Source organism: Camelus bactrianus, chromosome 3 (genome assembly GCF_048773025.1).
Source record: "Camelus bactrianus isolate YW-2024 breed Bactrian camel chromosome 3, ASM4877302v1, whole genome shotgun sequence".
Lineage (NCBI taxonomy): Eukaryota > Metazoa > Chordata > Mammalia > Artiodactyla > Camelidae > Camelus > Camelus bactrianus.
Window position 1 is genome coordinate 25,195,339 of NC_133541.1, and position 23,268 is coordinate 25,218,606.

At 41.4% G+C, this 23,268-nt stretch overlaps 1 protein-coding gene across 4 annotated transcripts in view; it reads right to left on the minus strand.

Moving 5' to 3' along the window:
* Positions 1–23,268, minus strand: part of ADAMTS12 (ADAM metallopeptidase with thrombospondin type 1 motif 12) — a 287,771-nt gene that overhangs the window by 73,079 nt on the left and 191,424 nt on the right. For 3 of the 4 annotated variants that reach the window (XM_045517090.2, XM_010955560.3, XM_074356860.1), the window contains 3 exons: positions 20,896–21,065; positions 10,363–10,496; positions 3,380–3,500 (listed from right to left, as the gene is read on the minus strand). In XM_045517090.2, coding sequence (XP_045373046.2) covers positions 3,380–3,500; positions 10,363–10,496; positions 20,896–21,065 — 425 coding nt within the window. Of the gene's footprint in view, positions 1–3,379; positions 3,501–10,355; positions 10,497–20,895; positions 21,066–23,268 lie in introns of all 4 variants that reach the window. The other variant, XR_006725097.2, reaches the window with a different exon arrangement.

The window sequence follows — 23,268 nt, forward strand, 5'->3', positions numbered from 1 at the left end:
ATTTCTTCTTAAAAGTGACTCAAATCCCACTGCCCAGACTTGTACAGACCCTACCCCCACACTGTGGCCACTGCCCCCCGACCTGCGCTGTGTTCTTGATGGGCCCCATTCATTCATGATCTTCAGTTTGTCCCAGAGCCTAGGTGGTCCCAAGCAAAAGTCCAGAACACGCATCATTACGGGATTAAGATGGTAATTTTAGCATAATTTGCAATTGTTGTCAATTGCTAACTCAATGGGAATTTAATATTTTGACTAAAAAAAAAGAAGAAATCAGTGGCAGAGCCTAGGGAGCTACAGCAAGATGAACTAAACACATAAACATGCAGGGTCAGGAGACAGTTGACATCCAAGTGGTTCCAGGCAGCCGCAACTTTTACTGCATCCTAGGAATCTCCTATTCTAAAGATACGGATACTGGCAATCACAGTTTATTGAACAGGGACATTTTGTGTCCATCCTCTGCTTTCTAGACTGTAGATTGATTTTTCAACATGCTGAATTGTGAAAAGGAAATTGTATGCAAGGTATATCAGACAGAGGAAACTGAATTAACTTTAGTAGTGTGCCAAAAGAGTTCAAAATAACTCAATTACGTGCAGCAAGTCTACTAAATAGAGATGCAAATGTATTATCTAAAATATAAAATTAAACGTGAATTTTATAGGGTCGCTATTCCAATTCTATTAAAAGACTTTAAACAAAAGTTGAGCACATTCTGGTTATGATTAAATAAAGGAGGTAGGAATTAAAGCTGGTGGTTTGGGCACCATGTTAAGTGACATACTTGCTGTAGGAGAGTTCAAGTGCTCAGAGAGTGCAGACCCTTGTTCTCAGCAACAGAGCCAAGCAGGCCAGTGTGAGCAAGGCTAGGACTTGGTGTAGTGATCAGAGAGCCTAGCACTGGTGAGGTCCAGAGGAGTCAGTGAAGGCCAGAGGAGTCCGGAGTGGTGGTTTCAGAAAGCCAATGGGTTAAGGCCAAGAACTTAAAAAAAATCAGGAAAGAGACAGCTAATATTAAAGACCAAGGCAGGTAAGTAATACAGAATCCAGGAGATTAGGCACCAAGAAACAAACCAAGGCTGAGGAACTGGACAATGAAGGGCCAGTGTTCTAGACCAAAGAGAAGGGACTGCAAGAGTTTGGGATGAAGGCCAGGGCTCTGGGTAACAAGCCCAGGGCACCTTTGAAAGAATCAGGCTTAATATCCTACCAACTTCTTTCTGAAACAGGCTCCTCATTTAATTTCTACCTAAGAGCCAAATGTCACAGCGGGGCTCTGGACCTGTAACCCGGACGGTGTGAGGCAAGTAGGCAGTGGGAAGAGCCATCGTCTTACTCGTTACTCTGCCCCCCATGCCAAGCACACAATGGGTGCTCGACTGGAGTTTCTCAAGTAATAGAATGAATGAATGAATGAATGAATGAATGAATGAATGAATGAACAAGGCCATTCTTTATGTCTGTACATGGTACACAGTACTCTGTGGTACACAGTACTCTGGGCCTACGTTCTTCAAGTTCCAGACACGTCCAATCACAGTAACCACGCACTACACCTAATACCAACTCTTTTCTCTTTTCCCCAAAGAGGAAACAGAAGCTATTATGGACGATCTACAAGTCGGTGGGTCTTTTGTTCCCCAAGTGTGGCATTAATTAAAGGGCAAGATGCCACCATCTGCTGTGAGGCATCAGATCTACTAAATAGAGCTCTTCTCCACAGAGAAAGACAGGAACTTAGTTGTTGAGATATCCCAGGGAGCCCATGGATAAAGACACCGTCTTCTGAAAAGTCTGCCCAACTTCAACACTTAGTTATCAACTAACTCATGATCAGCCCTGAGGCCTGAGACAGAGGGAAGACAGGAAATGCCACCCAGGCTTGGAAGGGGTCTCAGAAATTGAGTGAGGCCCATAGAGGTGACCTCCTGGGGTTGGTGGTAATCTAGACCAGTACCTGGTCTCTTGCCCCTGAGTGTACTTCACCTTCACACCCTCCCCTCTCTTTCTTAGAAGCACTCACAACAAATAAGGAAAAGTCTTGACTGATATTTCACACCCCCATAGCCAAGGGCAGCAGGAGCCAGAGAGGAGGATGCGCTGGGTCTGACCGCCATGGGCATTTCTAATGCAGACTTTTTCACCTTCTATTTTTTTTTAAAAAGCTGTCAGCCAAAGTAAAGCAGGAAGGGAAAAAAAGAACACAGGCAGAAGCCATGGACCAGTCTGGCCATGAAAGGTTTGAAGGATTTTTGAATCCTTTTGAGTGACTGATCACATGTCCTCATTATTTCCTGGTAACGGAGACGATTTTGCCACAAGAGCTACTCTGCACCTGTTGCCCAAGTTCGTTGTGTGTGTGTGTGTGTTGCCTGATGGTTTCTCACTTCCCTCAGAAAAAAAGACACACTGGGTTTTCTTTCAAGGCCATGGTTAAGAACAGTGATAACACGGCTGTGGGGAATCAATGCACAAACACTGGACAACAAAGCCTTCTCCAAACAACAACAGCCCCGTGCAGCCGGTTATAAACACACACTTGTTCTGGGAATAATCCTCCAAAAGGAACCACCACAAGCCACAGACTCTGGAGGGCGAGTGGGACCCTCTTGACCAGGGAGATGGAGGCACAGTGTGAGCCTCCTGGGCCGATCACTGCCACCCACCGAACAGCAGCAATGACAAAAAGACCACTGCCGGGTGGAGAGACCAGGAGAAAAGAATACTTTAGGAAACGCAACAGGGAGGATTCTGAGATTTACATCTTTGAGCTGGAGTCAGAAAGTGACTATACCCAGTATTTTAATGCTGGGGGTACAATATCACAATTGCAATACAGTAACAAGAGAACTGGGGGAGAGAGGAGATGAGAAGCTGGCTGAGAAGGACAAATACGCAAGAGAGGGCAGAGAAGACAGCAATGGGTTTAAAGGCAGAAGAATTGGAGTGTACCTTCAGGACCAAAGGGGAGGCAAGGCAGGCTTGCTTTAACTTGCTCTTCTTCCCAATGCCTCCCTGTAAGGGAGCCCCAGCCAGCGGTGCCTTATGGCTCCCCAGGTGGCTTCTATTCCCCTGGTTCCTCGTCCACTAGCCTTCAGCCCTGGATCCTCTCCCGAGGATCACACTCTTAAACCTGGTCCCACAGGTGGCCACAAGGCCACCTTAGGTCCCTACAGCAGCAGTGGGACGCTTCCTAAAATTGCATAGCATTCAGCCCCTTTCCTAAGACTGCCAAGGAGCCTTTATCCCTTTGGAATGAAGGCTACATCCATTTTCAATTCTGTGAAAGTCATAATCTGCTTAAAAAAAAAAATAGCACTCAGTCTTCACCTTCATTCTCAGTCCCTGCCACTTCAATTATTTATTTGCTTATTACCAGATCCTTCTTTCTGTTTAAACATCTTCTTCACGGTCTGGCAGGCGGAGCCATCCCCAAGGCACACACCGCAGCGATCCTCCGTGGCGTTGGAGTCAATCTCATAGTCACAGCCCACCATCTGCAGGGAAGAGAGGTCGAGGATGAAGGACACAGGCAGGAGACGCCACACCTGCCTTGGACCTTTGACTTCTCCCTGCCCCCTTTGCTGTGGATGAGATGCAGGCTGGGGGCATTACAAGAACAAATGTTTCCTTTTCCTGGTGGCAGCCAGAGGTACAGCATCCACTGATGGTAAAGGAAATAGCTGCTTAGAGGAAAATGAGGTACACAATGAATGGGTCTCTAATTTCCCGAGTGAGAGGCAGAACTGGACACACTTCCAAAAATTTATCAATGAAAATATCCTTGAATCGGAGTAAGTGGAGCAGCAAATCCCTTTCAGATGTGCAAACCTCACACCCCCTCCTCTCCGGTGACATTTCCCAGGAATGATGTAACTACTCCACCTATATTTTGGTTGTTCAGTCCCTTTACATTCCTCACTGGGGTTATCCTCTCTGGTTCCTGTCTAAACTGGCAGCCATGGGGGAAACCTGAATTCATGCTGAGACCTCTCCAGTCCCGTGATGGAAGAGATCTCTGTCCTGCAGACCCGGCACCAGATCCTTCGGAGTCTTCAAGACCCCAGTCCCCTCTGCACATCACACATAGCCGTGTCCCAGCCACCCTGGCCTCCTTCCCTCCAGCTGCAGAGGAAGAACTGGTTATTTCTCCCCTGAGCCAAGACTAATTGTGCCCTGTGCCCTGGAAGGGATCACTTCTCAGTGTTCTGTGCACTGGGCCTCCTGAAAGACCATCTTTCCCTCTCCCCGGGTTCCTTCTCCTCAGCCCACCAATACAGCCAAGTCTTTCCCATCTGATTCCCAGTCTGGAAAACGAGAGCATTAAACTTGGGGTGTCTGGTAGCATCAGATACCAAAGAACCATGGCACTCAGACTGAAAGTCATGGAACATGTGAACTTCCACTGAAGTTCTTGGTCACTCGCTCTCTTCTACGGCCTGTATTCCTGAACCACATTTCAGTGGTAGAAGGAAAACTACACTATATTCTAGTAGTTGAATTTTTCTTTCCTGTTTAGGAAGAATTGTGCCCACATAGTCTTTTTTTCTCGCCCAAAGAGAATTCTCTTTCTTATTTTAAAGCCACCTCAAATCGACTGAAAGGAAGAAGAGTTTAGGCCTTTAAACACCATCCTCTCTCCACCAGCTAAACAGAATTGATCCCACGGACAGAAAACAGCATCATTCCTCAGGTTAACCTAATCTGTGCTTTCCTTTAGGTCCAAAGATTGTGCTATTGGACCCAGTTGGGAAAAATAAAATGCTAGGAGATTAAAAAAAAAAAAAAACAGTCACGCTAATCACAACGGAAAGGAAAGAAAGGATGTGTGCCTTCAGTGGTTGTGAGTAAAATGCCAGCCCTTCACAAGTGATATGTTTACATCAACTTGAGTATCTCTAATAAGCTGACATTTACAAATTCTATTCCCAGTGACCTTCATTCCTTCACCGATTGGGAATGAGACCAGGAAACTTACTCTGAGACATACTCATTTTAAAATCTTTTTAAAAATCTTGATCAAAAGGGGATGGATTAAAAAATGTGAGATAAAAAGGAAAGAGAGTCAGAAAAACAAATACCTTGAGCTCCTCTCTAGCAATGTTTGCCTGTATCCCTGGGAGGTGGGGTTGGGGACGGAAAGACACACTCCCCAACATGCTGGTCCAGTGCATAGTAAATGCTTCTTGTGGGCACTCCATCCCACCTGCTCCTCCCATCAGCTGCACACAGCACAGTCAACCCTGAACTGAGTACAACAGAAGGCCAGTCCTCCTCGCTACACGTAAAACATAAGGGCTCTCAGTGGAAAATGAACAGACATCCCTCTCCTCCTCCATGGCGTGTATTCTGGCAATAGATGTCATCTCTCCGCCTTCAGCAGAATCAGAGGTGGCCCTGCTGCTGCTACCAAACGCAGACAAGGACTCCAGCACGGCTCCTCTGATGCAACTCTTAGGATGCCAGGTAGCCACCCCAATAGGCAACTTTTTTTTTTTAAAGAAAATCACTTTAATTTCCCATCACATCATTAGTTCTTTCTTTAAAAACCAGCCTTCTTAGGGGTATAGCTAATATATAAAATGCTGCACATATTCAATTTTACAGTTTGATGAGTTTGGATGCCTACAAACACCTGTGAAACCAGCGCCACAATCCAGGTAATAGACATATCGTCAGCTCCAAGAGTTCCCTTGTGTCCCTTCGTTTTGCGTGTGGTAAGAACATTTAACATGAGCTCTACCCTCTTCACAAAACCTAAGTGCACAATGCAGTACTGTTAACAACAGCATCTCTACGACTTACTCATCTTACATAACTGAGACTTTCTACCCGTTGAACAGCGACCCTTCATTGGTCCCTCTCTACAGACCTTGGCAACCACCGTCCTCTTCCCTGCCTCTATGAATCTCACTAGTTCAGAGCTTCATATAAGTGGATTCATGTAGCATTTGTCATTCCGTGACTGGCTTGTTTCACCTATCATAACATCCTCCAGACTCATCCATGTTGCCAAAATGGTAGGATTTTCTCTTTTCTAAAAGAAGTGTATATGCCACATTTTCTTTTCTTTTCTTTTTTTTTTTTTAACTGAAGTATAGTCAGTTACAGTGTGCCAATTTCTGGTGTCCAGCATAATGTCCCAGTCATGCATATATATACATATATTTATTTTCACACTCTTTTTCATTAGTGGTTATTACAAGATATTGAATATGGTTCCCTGTGCTATACAGAAGAAATTTGTTTTTTTAATCTATTTTCATATATAGTGGTTAACAATTTGCAAATCTCAAATTCCCAAATTTATCCCTTCCCACTCCCTTTCCCCTGGTAAACATAAGATTTTTTACTATGTCTGTGAGTCTGTTTCTGTTTTGTAGATGAATTCATTAGTGTCCCCCACCCTTTTTTTTTTTTTTAGATTCCACATATGAGTGATATCATATGGTATTTTTCTTTATCTGTTCATCTGTTGATAAGCATTTGGGTTCTTCCCATATCTTGGCTATTGTAAATAATGCTATAATAAACATGGAAATACAGGTATCTCTTTAAGATCCTGATTTCAGTCCTTTTGGATATATACCCAGAAGTAGGATTGCTGGGTCATATGGTAAAAATTAAATTTTAATTTAATTAAAAAGTAAGTATTTTTAATTTTTTGAGGAACTTTCATATTGTTTTCTATAGTGGCTGCACCGTTGTACATTCCCACCAAGAGTGCACAAGGGTTCCCTTTTCTCCCTGTTCACACCAATACTTGTTACCTTTTGTTCTTTAATAGCCATTCTAACACGTGTGAGGTGGTATCTCAAGAGTTTTCATTTGTATTTCTCTGACGTTTAATGATGTTGAACACTTTTTCATATACCTGTTGGCCATTTGTATGTCTTTTTTGGAGAAATGTCTATTCAAGTCTTTTGCTCGTTTTTAAATCAGGTTATTTGTTTTTCTGCTATTGATCTGTGGGAGTTTCTCATACATTTTAGATAATAACTCCTATCATATATATGGTTTGCAAACATTTTCTCCCACTCTGTAGGTTGACTCTTTATTCTGATGACTATTTCTTTTCCTGTGCAAAAGTGCATCATCAATTCTTGACCCTGTCTTTTGGACTGAAGAGCATCCTATCTTGAACACTCTTTAGAGAAATCAGATCCCAGTCATTCACTAGGTTTTCAGCCCTACATGAGTGAGTAAGTAATGTGTTTTCTTACCGATTCTCATCTTTCCCCTATGAGTTAACATCGTTTTACTGTTTTATTCTATAATTTCTCAAGTGACCAAGGATTGAAATACCAACTGGCGCCATGACCTAATGCGCCGAGAAAGTACTTGTTTCCTTCCGTGGCCCCTTGGCAAAGGTAGAGACTGGAAGAATGCCTGGCTCCAAGATGAGATTCGGTCCCAGCCATTTTAAGAAACATCAGTAGACTGATCACAAGAGCAAAAAATCATTGTGTTAGGTCAATCAGAATCAGGGTCCTGGGGTCAGAGGTTGATGGACGGCCTAGAGAAGAAGTCTGGGAACAGCTGATGTGATGGATCAGGGCAGCTAAGCTGTTTGGGGAGGAAATGTTGCCAAAGCTCTGCTGTCTGGCAGGACGGGGAAGCGCGAAGGAACTGAGAGCCAAATAACTGATTACCAAAGAAAGGGGTGAGCGAGCTGGAATGTTAGCCGGCTGTCTTGAGACAGTCGGTAAGGCTGCAGAGCTGGGAAAGTTGGAAGAGGAGTGGGAATATCTGCTCATATATTTAAAAGCTTATTCCATGTCACACTTATGATTAAAAATAAGTGATATCCTGAAAAGTCACTGTTTCCATTTATATCTGTGATAAATAAGCTTAGGAGTTCAGTATGAGTTTAAAAAATGGGAGGGGGAGGGGCACAGATAGTTACGTCCTATAACAATTTCAGTTCTAGTCAAAATTTGATAATTCTCTTGACAACAGAATCTGCAAATCTAACACGCCAACATATTGGCAAATATAATTTCAAAATAGCTAAATATGAGTATAAGCAAATATAATGACTATTTATAGGGATATCAGAAAATATTTTCATATCCACAAAGAAGATGAATTAGACACCATATATATTCTTTTCCAGTGGTGTAACTTTTTATTTCAATACATGTTCAATTCCCCTTGAAAAAACTGTGGTAAATGAGTAAGACTAACAAAAGCTGAACATATCTACAACCTGGATCTTCAAAAGATAAATTATATTTAGGCTATTAAGGTAAATTTTATTTGACATAATTTTTCAGCTTAAAAACTTAGCTCAGAGTGGTATAGGCAGAAAGTGAGTAACTAAAGCTTCTACAAACTTACGGTTAGGGGGGAAGAGGGGGAAGAGAATGGGAAGGGATAAATTGGGAGTTTGAGATTTGCAAATATTAACTAATATATATAAAATAGATAAACAAGTTCATACTGTATAGCACAGGGAACTATATTCAGTATCTTATAGTAACTTACAGTGAAAAAGAATATGAAAATGAATATATGTATGTTCATGTATGACTGAAGCATTATGCTGTACACCAGAAACTGACACAACACTGCAAACTGACTATACTTCAATAAAAAAAAAATACATATATATATAAAAGCTTCTAAAAGGTACTAACTGGTTTCCAGAAAGAGGAAGCCCAGCTGAGAGAATCTGGCTTACCCTGTTAAGCTGATTTAATTGGTTTCAAGACATACCCGAGACCACCTATGTTTTGTTCAAAACACCTGTTTTTCATCACAAGCTAAAGATACTGTCTCTATGCATGCAAAGGCATTTAGGTCTAAAAGATAATTTTAGCATCACATTCATTTCTTGATGACTGAAGTTCTCAGCCCTAACAGCATACAGCAATCACCTGGGGAGTTTTTAAAATATCAATGCCCAGGCCCCAGATCCCAGCAATTCTGAATTAACAGGTTGGAGATAGAGCCACCATCAGTTTTTAAACGCTCTCCAGCTAATTCTAATAGGCAGCCAGGCCTGAGAACCACTGCCTTAGATGGTGAGGGGCTGTTTCGGCCTAAATTAGCTAAATAAACTTTTTCCCTCTCTAGGGAATAGATCTAACCTAAAAATATGCTATTTTTGGCTCTCTGTAGCTACAATGGTAATTAGTGTGTTAGAGAGAGAATTCTGCCTGAGCTCTAGTTCAGTTCCAATTTAGAGTCTGATTCAGGCTTGCTGTTAATGTACTCAGTCCTGGAAATCACCATGTTGCCTCCTGTGCTTTGGTCACCGCTGGATTAAGTCCACAGGCAACTGCAAGGCGATAAACTCACCTTCCCAGGGTGCTAAACATTTCTGGGCAGGAGCTTTTCATGGCATCAAGTTGGTCCAATGGAAAAACAATTATGATAATTGTTTGTAAAAACAAATAAAATATGTTAAGAATTTATTGTGTGTCAGGCGCTCTGTTAAGGGCTTAACACATAGGACATTTTCTGACAACCCCGACTAAGAAAATCTGTTAATACTTCAATTTTACAAAAGGAAATTGAGTTTTAGAAAGATGTATGGGGCTATATAAGTACCAAACAGTGGTACTGAGTTCATATTCTACAGCCTGAGCATAAACCATTGTGCTTTAGTAATAGTTAATTGAATATTTTTATGGTTTTTCTTTCATTGATTAAAAACACCTCTTTAAACTGAGATTTATGCCCGGGTGTTGGATCACAGAACTTGTTCATCTGTTTCTTGCAAAGCAGACTGAGCAATGGGGAGAAATTCTTCAATGACTGCACACATAAAAGCTTTTTAAGAAAATCAAATCTAAGTAATTTATGTAAAGGCAGAGTTTCTTCAGAGAGTCAGTGTGGAAACATTAACTAGAAATCAGAAGACCTGCTGTATAACCACTGGTCAAGCCATCTCACTCTTCCTAAGATCATGTTGGTGATCCATGAAGAATTAAATGTGAAAATTCTTTGTGAAAAACACTATACAATTATTAATTTCAGGTTTTCCTCAAATTTAATTCCTCTGTTGACAAGCAACCAATGAATAACTTAATACCACTGAGATAATTCGAGTTGTCTTTTTCTAATAATTCCTCCTTTAATTTGGTTCTTCTTCAATCGGACCCAGCTCCAAGCCTAAAATACTACCCCAGAGCACATCAACAGATCAGGAAATGAAGATGACACTGGAGGAAAACTATTCAGTTCCCTAACTGTCACTTTGATGAGTGCTAAGAAGTCTTGTCTCACAGACCATACGAAAAAACCAGACCACATGCAAATGCCGGGAAAGCAAAAGGTTAGAACGTCTGACTTCCTGAATTAATAAAAATTATGATTTTATAAAGTCATAGATTAAGGAAACATACCCAATACCTTACATATGCCATTAATACAGACATTTCTGCTGTTGCCACCTTCAAAGCAAGGGGTACCATCAGTGACAGCATCCAGCATTTTCTCGGAAAAATGGCCATCTATGGGTCGGCAGTACAGCTCACAGGGATGTGCTAAAGTGAAAAAGAGACAAATCCTTGCAAGTTAGCTTTTGAGCTCAGAACCCTCCCCCCAGGATTTCATACGTATGACCTCCCAAGTGTCGTTAATCTGGAGAGCCCCATCTTTTACCCTTCCGTGACACATGATGGAATGTAGGCTTTTTTCTTCTAAAGAGCTTTATAACAAATTTAATTGGGAAGATTGCTTTAAAATAGTAGGCCTTTTGTTGTTACAAATGATGAGACCTTTCAATCCAATGTTGAACTGTGCTTGTGAAAATAAAACACTGAGCATCTGGGGTTAACCTAGAAAATTGGTAACAGCAACCAGTGATGCAGGACAAGCATGATGCCTGCGCATTGTCTGCAGCAAAGTAAGCCGACCTCCGGGGGGACCACTAACACCACTGCCACAGTCATAAGCCCACTCCCAACAAATAGTCTCTCTTATTCTCCTCAAGTCCAAGTCCTTAGACACAGATTTATAACCACATGGAAACAAAAGATCTGTTTTTTTGCCAAAGCAGAAGCCAACCTGCCTATTTATCATAGTGGCCCACCCCATCGTGCTGGGTCCTCCATTGAATCCATTCTAAGGTTCAATTTTCTGTTCCCTTGTGAATGAAGACAGGGTGATCTCCTGCACAGAGCTGCTTTTTCTGAAGGTTTACTTAATTCAGTGCATTTCTATACATAGGTACTTGGAATAACCAGAAAGAGAGAACTTTTTTAAGACATAAATTCCCTTAAAAATTTTAATGGGTGATGCATGTATCTGATAAGCATTCAAATAGTCATTTTCTTTGGAATGTTCTGTCTTGTTTTCTTTAAGTGAAAAACTTGAGAATGTCCTCCTCAGAAAGGTTCTTTTGGGATCTCTTTTGGATCTGTTTATTGGGGGAAAGGCTATAAGTTTTCTTGGTGGTGTGGCCAGCTGGAGGCTCAATGACACCAGCCACAGGGCCATTTGCCATGGACCCACCTCAGTGTCGGACACCAAATGCAAGGCCAGATGCACAACTCAAGGCACGGCTGCTCAAGGATGCAGTGACCCACGTGGGAAAGAAAAGTGTACAACTTCCACAAGTACAACTGAGAGCAGAAGCTCACGCACTGAAACCCTGGTGGAACTTGACAGTTTCAAAAGCATCTCTTCAAAGAGCAAAGGAGATGGGTAAGAGCAAATCAAGGTACCAACTGATCTTATATAAAGTGCAGTGGGTAAGCTGTCTGAGAAAACGAACAAAGTCAAAATGAGTTGGAGAGATTACTGCACCAAGTGCCGATGGAAAACAGCCAGGAGACTCTGGGGCCAAGGCATGACTCGGGATTATTGTAAATCTTCATTCCTGGCCGCAAGGTTAGCTCTCTCACTGCCTGAACTGGAATAGAAGTATTTCGAGGGGGCCACCTGGGAGCAATTCTGCTCTCCGAGAGATGCAAACATCCAGCCAGGTGTGCTGAGTCCAGGGAATCATTTTCTGAAACATTGGGCTGTTAAGTAGAAGGATGGAGGCGGGGGAAATGCTTTTAAATAAGACTTTGATTTGCGCTTTAGAATTTAGACTTGAGATTTTGTATTTAGACACATAAAGTAAAAAGAGAAAGCAGCCCTGAATAATTCCGTTTCTAAAGGAATTATCTGTTCCAGCCTGCTGGGGAGGATTGGGACTAGAGGTACCTAGAGTGCAAAACTGAGGGCGTCTCTCTCGGTTGTATAAATGGCTCCTCATAGCAAGTAAACCCCCACCCAAAGTCAAGCACTGTTTTGAATTCCAGATTGGCGAAGTCCCAATGTTTGCCTTAGTTTTACTCCCTCTGGGCTTGTGCTGTTTGACTCACTCCTTGTAGGATAAAGCCATCCAGAGACTTTTGCTAGTCTTGTTTATTTAGTGAGTTAAAGGGAATTTTGCTTGTTAAAACAACAGGCAACATATTACTCGAGCATTACTTCCCAGGTCTTTGTGTGCTCTGCAGTGGTTATCTTATCTCATCTTAACAATCACAACTACACTATGATGTTAGTCCTTTTATTAGCCCCATTTAACAGAGAAAATTTAGGCACAGAGAGACTGTTTCCCAAGATCTCGCAGTCTGAGTGGCAGAGCAAAACCCAGGTTTAGCTCAGAGTTCACACCATTAACCCGTATCATAAAGGCACAGAATTTTCTTTAATAATGTCTTTGATGAAATCGTTAAAGTTACCGCCTTTACATTATTAGGTGATGCATTTATTCATGGATCATCTCTGAGAAGCAACCTTGGTAGAATGCCAACTGGACTCCATTTTAATATTTCTTTCATGGAACTGAAATACAGTGAGAATTATCAGCCTCTGGATCCAGCAACTTCTACAGAGAGCAGATAGAAAAGTTCTAGCTCATGAAGGTCTAATATTACTCTGAGAAAGTTCCTTAACCTTTCTGTGACTCAGTTTTCTCATCTGAAAAATGGGGATAATCATACCTACTCTGCAAGGTAATTGTGAGGATTAAGACAGAGATCGTATGTCAAGCACTCAGCATGATACCAGGTATACAGTAAGTGCTTGACAAATGACATCTGTTATGGTTGTTGTTTTCACCTCTTAGTCACAAACTCATAAATTTTAAAAGTCCCCTGCAGTTGCCCCAATAAGCCATGCATCTATCAGCCCAACCTTCTTTTGTAGCAGTTGAAAGACACGTGTTTTATAATGCTGGCTCGGGTCTCTTTCCCAGGCATATACAAATCTTTCCTGAAATAGGCTCTTTTCCTTCCGATTATGTCATTTCTATCAACTCTGCACTGATTTCATGCTCTGTGTTGCTATTTTCTAAACAACTGCTGTCTTGTCAGTTTAGCAGAAAGAATTCTAGATCTGGCTAGGTCAGCAGGTGGTTCCATGACTTTTCTTTTCCGTGACCATGCACCTGGTTCAAAGCCATCCCCCCCATACGACGACTACGGAGGTCCTCACAGCTCTATACTTCCGAGACTATGGATTTCACAGGCTCCTCGGCCAAACCACAGTGTCCTCAGGGGCATGCCAGTCATCCGTGCTTTGATCAGCTGCTGCCGGCCAGCACAGTGTGCGAAGGAGGGATCCTGTCCCTGGCCGGGGAGGACTCGGAGGCACGGGAGGGGCAGGGATAAGCACAGCCTGGAGGACTCTCCACATGAATTTTGGAGTTAGATTCATAGGGATTCAAATCCCAGCCCTGACTCCTACATCTTGCCCAAGGCATTCTGGTCTTTAGTCTGCACACAAGGGGTTTTCAGAGGGTAACATACTGAAACCTCCAGTAAGGTAACTGGCATAGAGCAGTTGTTTAAATGTGGTTGTTATTACCATTCCCAATGAATACTAGCAGATCGTTACCTCCAGAAAAGCCTCTTAACCCACGTTTATTAATTAACAGACATGGCAGTGATCAACGCTGTTAGGGAGAAACTTTTGGACCAAGTGGCAAAGAGATCAACTTGATCCTGAGAGATCATGAACTCAGTCATAAAAATGAACTTGACCGTAGTGACAAAAGTCAAGGTTGTTCACTGCAGCCATTAACTGTTTCTCCAGGAAGAAATGGACCAATTGAGTTGTATTTACACAACAGAAGGCTATGCAGTTACTATGAGGAATGAGATAAACTGTAATGTCATGCTGTTCTCCTCAATGACTCAAGAAAGCTGTAGAATCAGCAAAGTATGATTCCATTCATGTGCAAATGAAAACCTGCTGTTAACGTTGGTTGCCTCTGAGGAATAAGGTATGGTGGGAAGAATTTCTTTTTATTTCATTGTATTATATACACTTGCATTTTAAATAAGAAGCAGGTACTCCTTTTATAAATAATGTCTTGGCCCTTAAATAAGAAAACTGGGAAGGTCTCCCTTCCCCAGTGATAATCATGACACATCTCCACAAAGAGAGGCCCGAATTTCAAGACTTCTCTTCATCTTGCTTCTGTGATACTGGATAATACTCATCTTGAAATCTTTCAGGATTAGACAGTCCGCTGTCTGAACTAACTGAAGTGCACTACAAGTAAAAAGCACAGATTCTTATTGACTATGAGGACAGCGGTCTGTGGAGCCTTAGGAATAGCTAGTAAATAATTCTCGTGCAACAGCAGCAGCGTGCAGACCCACTACAGTGACTCCCAGTGCTTGCACTCTACTGTCATGCTCAAGGCCAGAAAGAACCCCGTGATTGAAAGCATCCTTTGTGAACTGAGGGTTCAGGGCTATTGAAGCGGTTTATAAGGCTGACCCTGAGGACCCGTTTCCCTGTCCTTCCCTCTGGCCTCTGTCTTTCATGGTGCTCTGGGCATGTCTAGTTGGGCCTATGACACAGGGCTCCACAGAAGGAGGCAGGAGGAGCAATGGATGCTCTTAGTTCTCCAGGGTCATCAGGACCATCAGAGAGTCTCTGCCCAGGTACCACCCTCATGGATCCCTTAACACCCACAGAGCTGAGCTGAGTGTTTTCACTGTCTCAGGCATATTCACCTGTCCTCACATATCCTTTTGTCTGGCTCATGTGATTTTTTTCCCTCTAGCTTCCATACAGATTTATTAAGCTAAGTGAAAACTCTAAATGAAGCTAAACTTTAAGTTCAGCTAAGTGAAAACTCTGAAACTAATCGATGGCTGACTCTCACCCTCACACTGATTAATCCTCTCAAAGGAAGTGCAGGTAACTGAATGAACTGATTGAATCAAAGGCTGCCTTCTCTATTCTGCTGAAACAGGGCAGCTCAACATTTTTGGATAATGATCTTAAGAAGTAATCATTAGAAGCGAAAAATAAAACTTGCTAAGAATGATAAAAACTATTTCTCAGGTCAAGGGAAAGTTCTGATGCATTTTATGTTTTGTGAGTAAATTGCAATTTGAGTTTCACCATTTAAAGTTCAGTTTCTAAAATCCACTTACAGGCTGGGCTCCAGGGATATAAGCCCCGTGGAGTCACCCAGGGCCTCACACTTGGGTGAAAGCTCTGTTGTCACTGTCTTAAAACTCTTCATAATTTTACATTTGAACTTGTGTCTTGTAAGTGAAGTTCAGTGGGACGATGAGGTTTGTGCACAGAGATTTGTGATATGTGTGTATGAGGTTCCTTGCCAGGTTTTCAGAAAGACTAAACCTTAAGCAAAATGTGTAACTTAAAATGTTTTATGTTTTAACAAGTAATATTTAACTTAAAAAAGAAGCTCAGTTTAATGACTGGGCTCAGATCAGCTTGAGGGGAAAAAATAAAACAAAAACAAATAAAAAGTCCTGACCAAACACCCAACCAAAAATCAGTCAAATAATTACTAAATCCTGTAACCCTGGCTGGTCTAAAATGGTCTTTTACTTTCTGATAAGGTAATATTGTGATCTCCAACTATAGCAAAATACATATCAGTTAAACATAGGAAGGCATTAAAATTAATATATTTTACTACAGCCGCAGGAAGTTCTGAAAACAAGAAGAGAACGACTTTTAAAAAATGAATTAAACCACTTCACTGATGCTTAAGAATAGGATAAATGTAGTAATGTTTTCTATTTAATGAATATGTTTATGTTCTATCTTTAGTTAAAATGGTTAAGAACTGGGACACTAAGTTTGGAATTGCAACTTAAAGAATGTAATAATTTTGTCATAATGCTTAAATGTTTAGAAAAATTGATTTTCAAAGGCAAGATATGTAAGTTCAGTAAACCTAGTGTTCATCATAACACAAAGAGTAGCTGGGGGCTCTTCTCCTCCCATCAGAGCTCCTTGGCCATAAAATCATCTATTTAAAAAAAAAATGAACATCCTCTTAAGTAAAATTCAAAATTCAGTGAATTATTCTTAAGGTAATGGGCTTATCCCAGTCTCTGTTTTAGTGGTCAGTTCTGGGCTAACTCTTGGCTCTACTGTACAGTTAGAGTTTAAGAAGTAACTTAAATTCTCTAAGTCTTTTCGCACATCCATAAGAATTAGGACAAAAATGTAAATTTCCATCATGGATTTTTCTTGTGGAGATAAAATTAGGCAAAGGCATATAAAGTGTTGACTGAAGGGCCTGCACAGAGCAAATGTAAGTTTACTATAAGCTGCTGTCATCAGTAATGAGTTTTGTAACAAGTAGCAAAAAAATGTTGCTTCCTTGTTTGAAATGGCAGGACTTTACTTTTCCCACATAACAAGAAGTCCAGAGGCTCTCCGATCTTCCTGCTCAGCCATCTCAGTATGGTTGCAATATGACTGCTGGACCTCAGAGAGCAAGAGGAGGAGAGTGAAAGGCAGAGCGGTAGGAGGCCGAGGGCAGCTGGGTCAGCAGCAATGAAAACCCTTCCCAGAAGCCTGACCCAGCAGGGCTGCCGTCTTTCTCTCTGGTCGGAATTGAGGCTCCCAGCAATGCAGGTTAGTGAGTCTTTCAGTTTTTCCTCTTCTATTGTAGAGGAAAGTGACGGGGAGGGGTGTTGTGACTGGCTTTGGGGGGTGTCTGCAAACATCATCCTTATTATTCCATCATTCCCCACCTTGAAGCCACAGATTCCCAGTCTGTGAAATGAGAGGCTTCTGGCTAGAAGATCTCCCAGGTCGCTCCCCACACTGACATTCTCTCTAAAGTCTGTTTCTAGCTAAACCCCAAGTATTCTTGTAATAAACTCCATGCAGGCAACCCAGGTTCCCCCAGGTGTCCAGCCCCTGGAATGATGCCAGCATTGGCCCTCAGTTGTCACCTTGGCTTAAGAGAGCTTTCTTGTCCAAGGACACTTACTCCTTCTGGGGACAGACCACACCCAATGTCTGGTCCATACAGAACTTCAGGGACTGGCTCCCCCACTGTAACCGTGGCAACTCTGAGGGTCTTTCCAGCTGCAGAGCCCCCGTGGGGTTGGAGAAGACGTCTGCTAAGACTGCACCGTAGCCTGGCTTCTTCCCCTGCCTGATCCCTCTTCCTTCTCTCCTTCCATGGCTGTTGAACTTCCTGAGTGCCAGCCTCTGTCTCAGAGTCTGTCTCCTAGGGAACCCAACTGTAACAGTTCCTTAAATATGTTCTTGAAGCATCCTATCCTGGGAGGAGCAGACTGCGATCTCATCTCGTGTCAGACCCTCCACAGTTGCTGGAAACCTCACTGGCATCACAGATGAAGAGGGCTAAAATACTTAGAAGCAACAACTGAAAAATTAGCTTTAATGAGGAGTTCTTAGGGTGTTCTGAGAAAAAAAATCCAGAAAGGAAAAGAGATTCCAAGATAGTGATGACACCAAGATCAGGCTCTGGTCATTTCCTAATAGAAATGCAGCATGTAATCAATTTATAGTAACACAGGCTAATCAAGTCCTTGGGAGCCTATTTAAGTGAGCCGAAGGATCTCGGCGTCTTCATCAAACAGACTGTACGTTTCAATTCCAGCTCTATGATGTAAGACAGTATAACCCTGAATAAGTTACTGTCCTCTCTGAGACTAAGTTTCTTCATCTCTGAAGGACGGAGTGGGGGTAAGTGAGAAAATGTATAGATTGCTGCTCTCCACACGGGTGCCTCTGTGAACCTGCGCAAGTGGCGTCTGCATAAATTTTTTTTTGCCAGGAGTACTGGTAAAGGAAATGCCTATGTTGGAAAGTTAGTTGATCGAGATTAGTAGTTTTCAAACCCTTTCAGCAAAAGATTTCTTTTTCTTTATTCAAACAAGATCTTGCAAATAAAGCAGATAAACTGAGGATTTTATTAAACATAAATCTTATAAGTTTAAGTATATCATGGTTAAAAATAAGTCAGTGGGCTCTAAAGGGACTATTAAGACGAATAGAAAATTGTGAAATCAAGCTTATGGAGTTAATCAAGTTACAGAGTTATACTGGCTGCAGCATCTAATTTTTTTCTGTGGGTTTTACTGGTTGCACAGCATTGAAAAATTCTGACACATAAAAAGCTGCAAATGGTAACAATGTAGAACAACTCGACCTGCAACCTCAGGATATTTATCAATTAAACTGTGCTAATGGGAGACTTTTTATCCTAAGGTCTGTGGAAAACCAAATTAATTTGTATAAGTTAATGGTTTTTGATATGTTAAAACTTGATATATAATATGTTTGAGTATAAGCACTATTCTTTAATGAACTTTTAAAAATAGTTTAAATTTTTTTTCTGGCAAATGAAATTGGAATCAAACATTGTTAGAAGCTCTGGGATTCCATGGAACAGAGTTTGGAAACTACAAGGTTTGATGGAGTCTCCAATCTTATTCCAAATGTTCGAATCTATGATTCTTTTTCTGTCACTCACTACTTAGCCAAATCTGCCAAAGGTCACTGACTAAGCCACTTAACACTATCCACTGGGCGGGTAGAAAGTTCTGCTGTATGTTCTGTTCGTCCTCTGGTGGCTCCTAAGGGGAGGCTAGGATGGTGTAAAGTTGTCGATGCCTGGCACAGGTTAAGTGCTCCACAGACAGCTGTGCACATGAATGCCACGTTGTCACCACCAGGGGTGCCTATCAACTAAGCAAAGAGCAACACTGTAGGAGTAACAGTTTGACGGGGGAAAGAAATCAGTGTGTTGGTCAAGGAAGCAGCTGATCAGCTTAGCAGGTAGGTCACTATGGTCAAATAATAGTATAGGAGCCTGTTTGAAACCACTGGGATGGAGGATGGAGGCTTACAGCCCAGGCAGACAGTGAGTTAAGCAGGTAGCACTCAGTCTAATTCCCTCATGTGGTTTATACAGCCTGAATACCAGTTACAGATGCAAACCAATCACTCCAAAGTGAGCGAAATCTGTGTACACTGTTAGAACTCTCAATTCTTTGATACCTTTGATACCTTGCTATGCTATGCAAAAAGCAGGCACATGATAAACGCTTCTAAAGCCATGAAAAGCCAAACTGAACCAAATCTTTGTATTCCAGATCCAGCTACTTGAGCTACCAGAGTCAAGCAGACACAGAACCAACCCCGAATCTGACAGGGGTGAAGACCCCTAACTAGGCACCTGTCACAACACTGGGCCAGAATGTCCTCTGCACATTCAGGGTCTGTAGTCCTACTGACTCTGGTAGTTCCAACAAAATAGAATGTCCAAAATAAAGGCAGAGGCAGTACAAACTGGGTGTACCTTTCATCACTGTGGGGTTTTTTTTTGGGGGGGGCGGGGGGTTGTTTTTGTTTGCTTTTTTTTTTTGGCATCCACATGAGTATATCCATGAGTTTTCCTGTATTCAAGTCCTTGAATCAGGAAGTGAAATTGCACCAAAAATCAAGTGACTCCCTTGCCTAGAGCATGAATGATGCTAAACAATGGAGGACAAGGAGCAGACGTTGCCCATGACAACCAACAGCCAGCGGGATATTTTGTAGACACAAAGTGGGAAAAGCACTATAGAGTCTTTCTTCCTAAAGCAATTGACTATATTCATTTTTCTAACAGTCCAGATATGTAATTTTTATTCACTGGCTGACATCTAAGATTCTTCTTGTATTCTATCACAATGGATTCCAGAAAGTGAAAAATCACAAAAAATGTGGTTACCTTTTTCTACCTTGTCTCACATCTCCTTGACCCAGGAATATCTTTTTTCTTTTCAGTTCTCTTTTCCAATAACAACAAATAGCACAGATACTTTTTGATGCTAAACTATAGCCAACAGTTAATGATTCATCCTCATTTGCAGGAGAAGATGTGTCACTGGTGCTGAGTCAGGAGAAGCACTGTCAAAGCTGCTGTTCCATTCTCCAACTCTGCTATGTTCCCATCCCCTGACGCACATCCTTCAATGCCTGATTTTACTTTTTACCCTTCTTATACTGTCCTGTACACACAAAATGTTGATTTCTGGCCCAGAGCGGCTCTCACTCATTTCTGATGAGGTTTCACTTCTTACTCATTTTCTACCACCTTGTCTATCCTTGTGCCTTTCTCCTCCCACTAGGGATTGCTGGCTCTATTTTCAGTGCCCTCCCCTACCCTTCTTCCAGTAGAAAGATTACTCATGCTTAAGAATCATCAACTGCTTCCTTGGAAGACTTCTTTGAAATCACTCCAAACCCACAATGACGTTCTTTGCTGAATTTCTGCCAAAGTTACATTCAGTTCCACACATTCATCAACAAGTACTTTCATCAGTGATTAGTTCCTGAATTTCTATAAGCCCCACTTATTGTTTAGTTGTACCTCAGCTGTTTTGAAGTGAGTCGTCATGTTTGATAAACTTCTATTTTATCTCCCTCAGAGCATGGCATGCATTTGGAATATTCTGCCTTCAAAGTTTACTGATCAACTTAACTAGGACAGTGTCTCCACCTCCTAAAATATAAAGCTCCTAAGGGCACAATTCTCTTTTTGTTGAACTTTGCAGGGTATCACAGGTACCCTGACAATATAAATGCTTTCTGATAATGACTGTGGCCCTAGACCTGGAATATACTCATCCAGCTCCTTACCTGAATTGAAAACTGGAAACCAGTGGTAGAATTCATTCTTGTAGGGAACGGTGTCAAATTCACTGCACTGCATCTGCCGAAATGTTGGTGTATCCGGGCGACAGGGGTGGACATTGCACAAGCGGTAGCGTTTTCTTTCTCCAGTGCAGTACTTCCCTCCAAACTTTGGTCTACAAATGAAACACACAAGCTGTTCTTTCATCTCCTTAAAGGCCAGCACTGTCCTTTAAAAATCCTTTGACATCTGGCCATGGCCATTCCTTGCCAAACCATGTCCCTCTCTAGCCTCAAAACTCACCTTTTAAATATATTCTTCAAATCTCACACGTTTTTGTTGCTGTTGTTGCCCATGAACATTCAGTCCCAAGTGTACAGTTGCCTATTTTGATACAGTCTGACCCCTTCCTTTGACCCCAAGGTCAATCAGTTACCTGGCCATCAATTGCGTCTTTGTATTTGTTTCCTTCCCTTTACTCCCACAGTCACCAGACTAGCTCACCCCTTACCTCTGTTCCCGTCTCCCCTCTTTTTCCTCATTCAACCTGCTGTACACACTGTATCTCGCTAATTTTTAGGATTACATTGATTATTTTAGTTTCCTGTTTAAAAACCTCTAATAGCACCCAGTGGGCACAGAATCAAGTCCAGCCTCTTGAGCTTGGCATTCAAGGCCCTTATGGCCCCAACTTACATCACCTGAACAACTTTTCTTCCCCCGTGCCCCTCCCTGTTCATTTGCACACTGCTCCAGTGACACAAGCTGACTTATTCACTCTTTTTTTTTCTGTGCCTCTGGATAGATTTCTGCTCTCTTAAGGCTCTAAACATCTAGGTACTGTCCATGCTTTCAGGACCAAATAAATGCTATCTTCATCAGGAATTCTTCCTGGATTCCTGCCAGAAGTAATCTCATTCTCTTCTTTAATTGCACTTCACTATCCTATTGTAGGAACTTCCTGCACTTATCACCTCCAAAGGTAATCCTTTGACCAAGGCAGTTTACATTCATTGACTCCCTGTAGGAGGTACTAAGAATTGTCCTTGATAGTTGAGGTTAGGCTGGTTTCCTATTTGTGATGACGGACTGACACTCTGTGACTTGGAATCTCTCCAATTCATTTCCATGAGCCAAGCCCTGGTGGGTTCTCACTAGACAGTTGACAAATACATACATCAAGGATACAGCCTCAGGGGCAGTTGATCACGCACTGATCTGAATCTGTGACCTGAATCACAGAACTAAATCTGTGACTGTGTTTCCAGTCATTGTTCTCAGTGAACCTAAGCAAATCAGCTACTGAGATCAGACATGGACGCTCACCAAGGAGACTCTATGACAAACTGTAGCCTCTAAGATGGGGGTTGCACCATTTTTCCCCCTGAAGCCAAGTTACAGAATCATCTTTCATTTCTTCAACATGGATGTCCCTTTTCTGATAAGCATGGGTTGCTAACCACGCTCCCAAGAAGGCTGTGGACTGGTAGTGCCTGACACTTAGCACTGACAGTAGGTCCTAGAGCAAACAGCCTGTATTTCCTGATCTCTAAAATGGAAATCACTTTTCTGATCACACTGAAACAAACTAAAAAATAAAGATTTTCTGCAAAAATACTTTGTAAGAAATTTCTGGATCTGAATTTTTCAAGTCACAAGAACCTTGTATTTAAACAAAAATGTAAGATTTTACAATAATTTTGTCTAGATTCCTCAAATGTACACTTACTTATATGCATGGAAAATGATAAAGATATCATAGTAACCACTATTTACTGATAATATTGTGTTAAACTCTTCATAGATATTAACTTATTAACCCTTAGAAGAAATTATATAATAGTTTATATATATACACACATATATATAGTTTATATATACATACATATGTGTATAGTTTATATGTGTATATTATACATGCACATATATGTATATAGCAATACATTTATTAATACAAAGGAAAAGTGATATGTGGAACTGAGATACTGGAGGAATTGTAATCATATTTATCACTTGCCTTTTAAAAAAAATGTGACTGCTCCCTTCAATGCAGACTAATGTAAATCTAGGTAAAAGAAGCTCAGTACACTTTCTACTTACAAGAGTCATCAGATGTACAGTTTTTTAAAAAAAATTATACCTGGGAACTAGTATATCAGGAAATAATGAAATTAAGAATATATGGAATATATGGAAATCAGGGAAATATAAATTTCATTCATATATAATATCATTATACAAACATAAAATATGCAAAAATTAAATAATTTGACTAAAAAATTGAAAGCCATTTGTGAAATAACTTGTATGGAATCCTTAACAGGCTAATACAGAACTCTGAGGTTTATAAAATCCTTGTCTAAAACATTACAAATAAT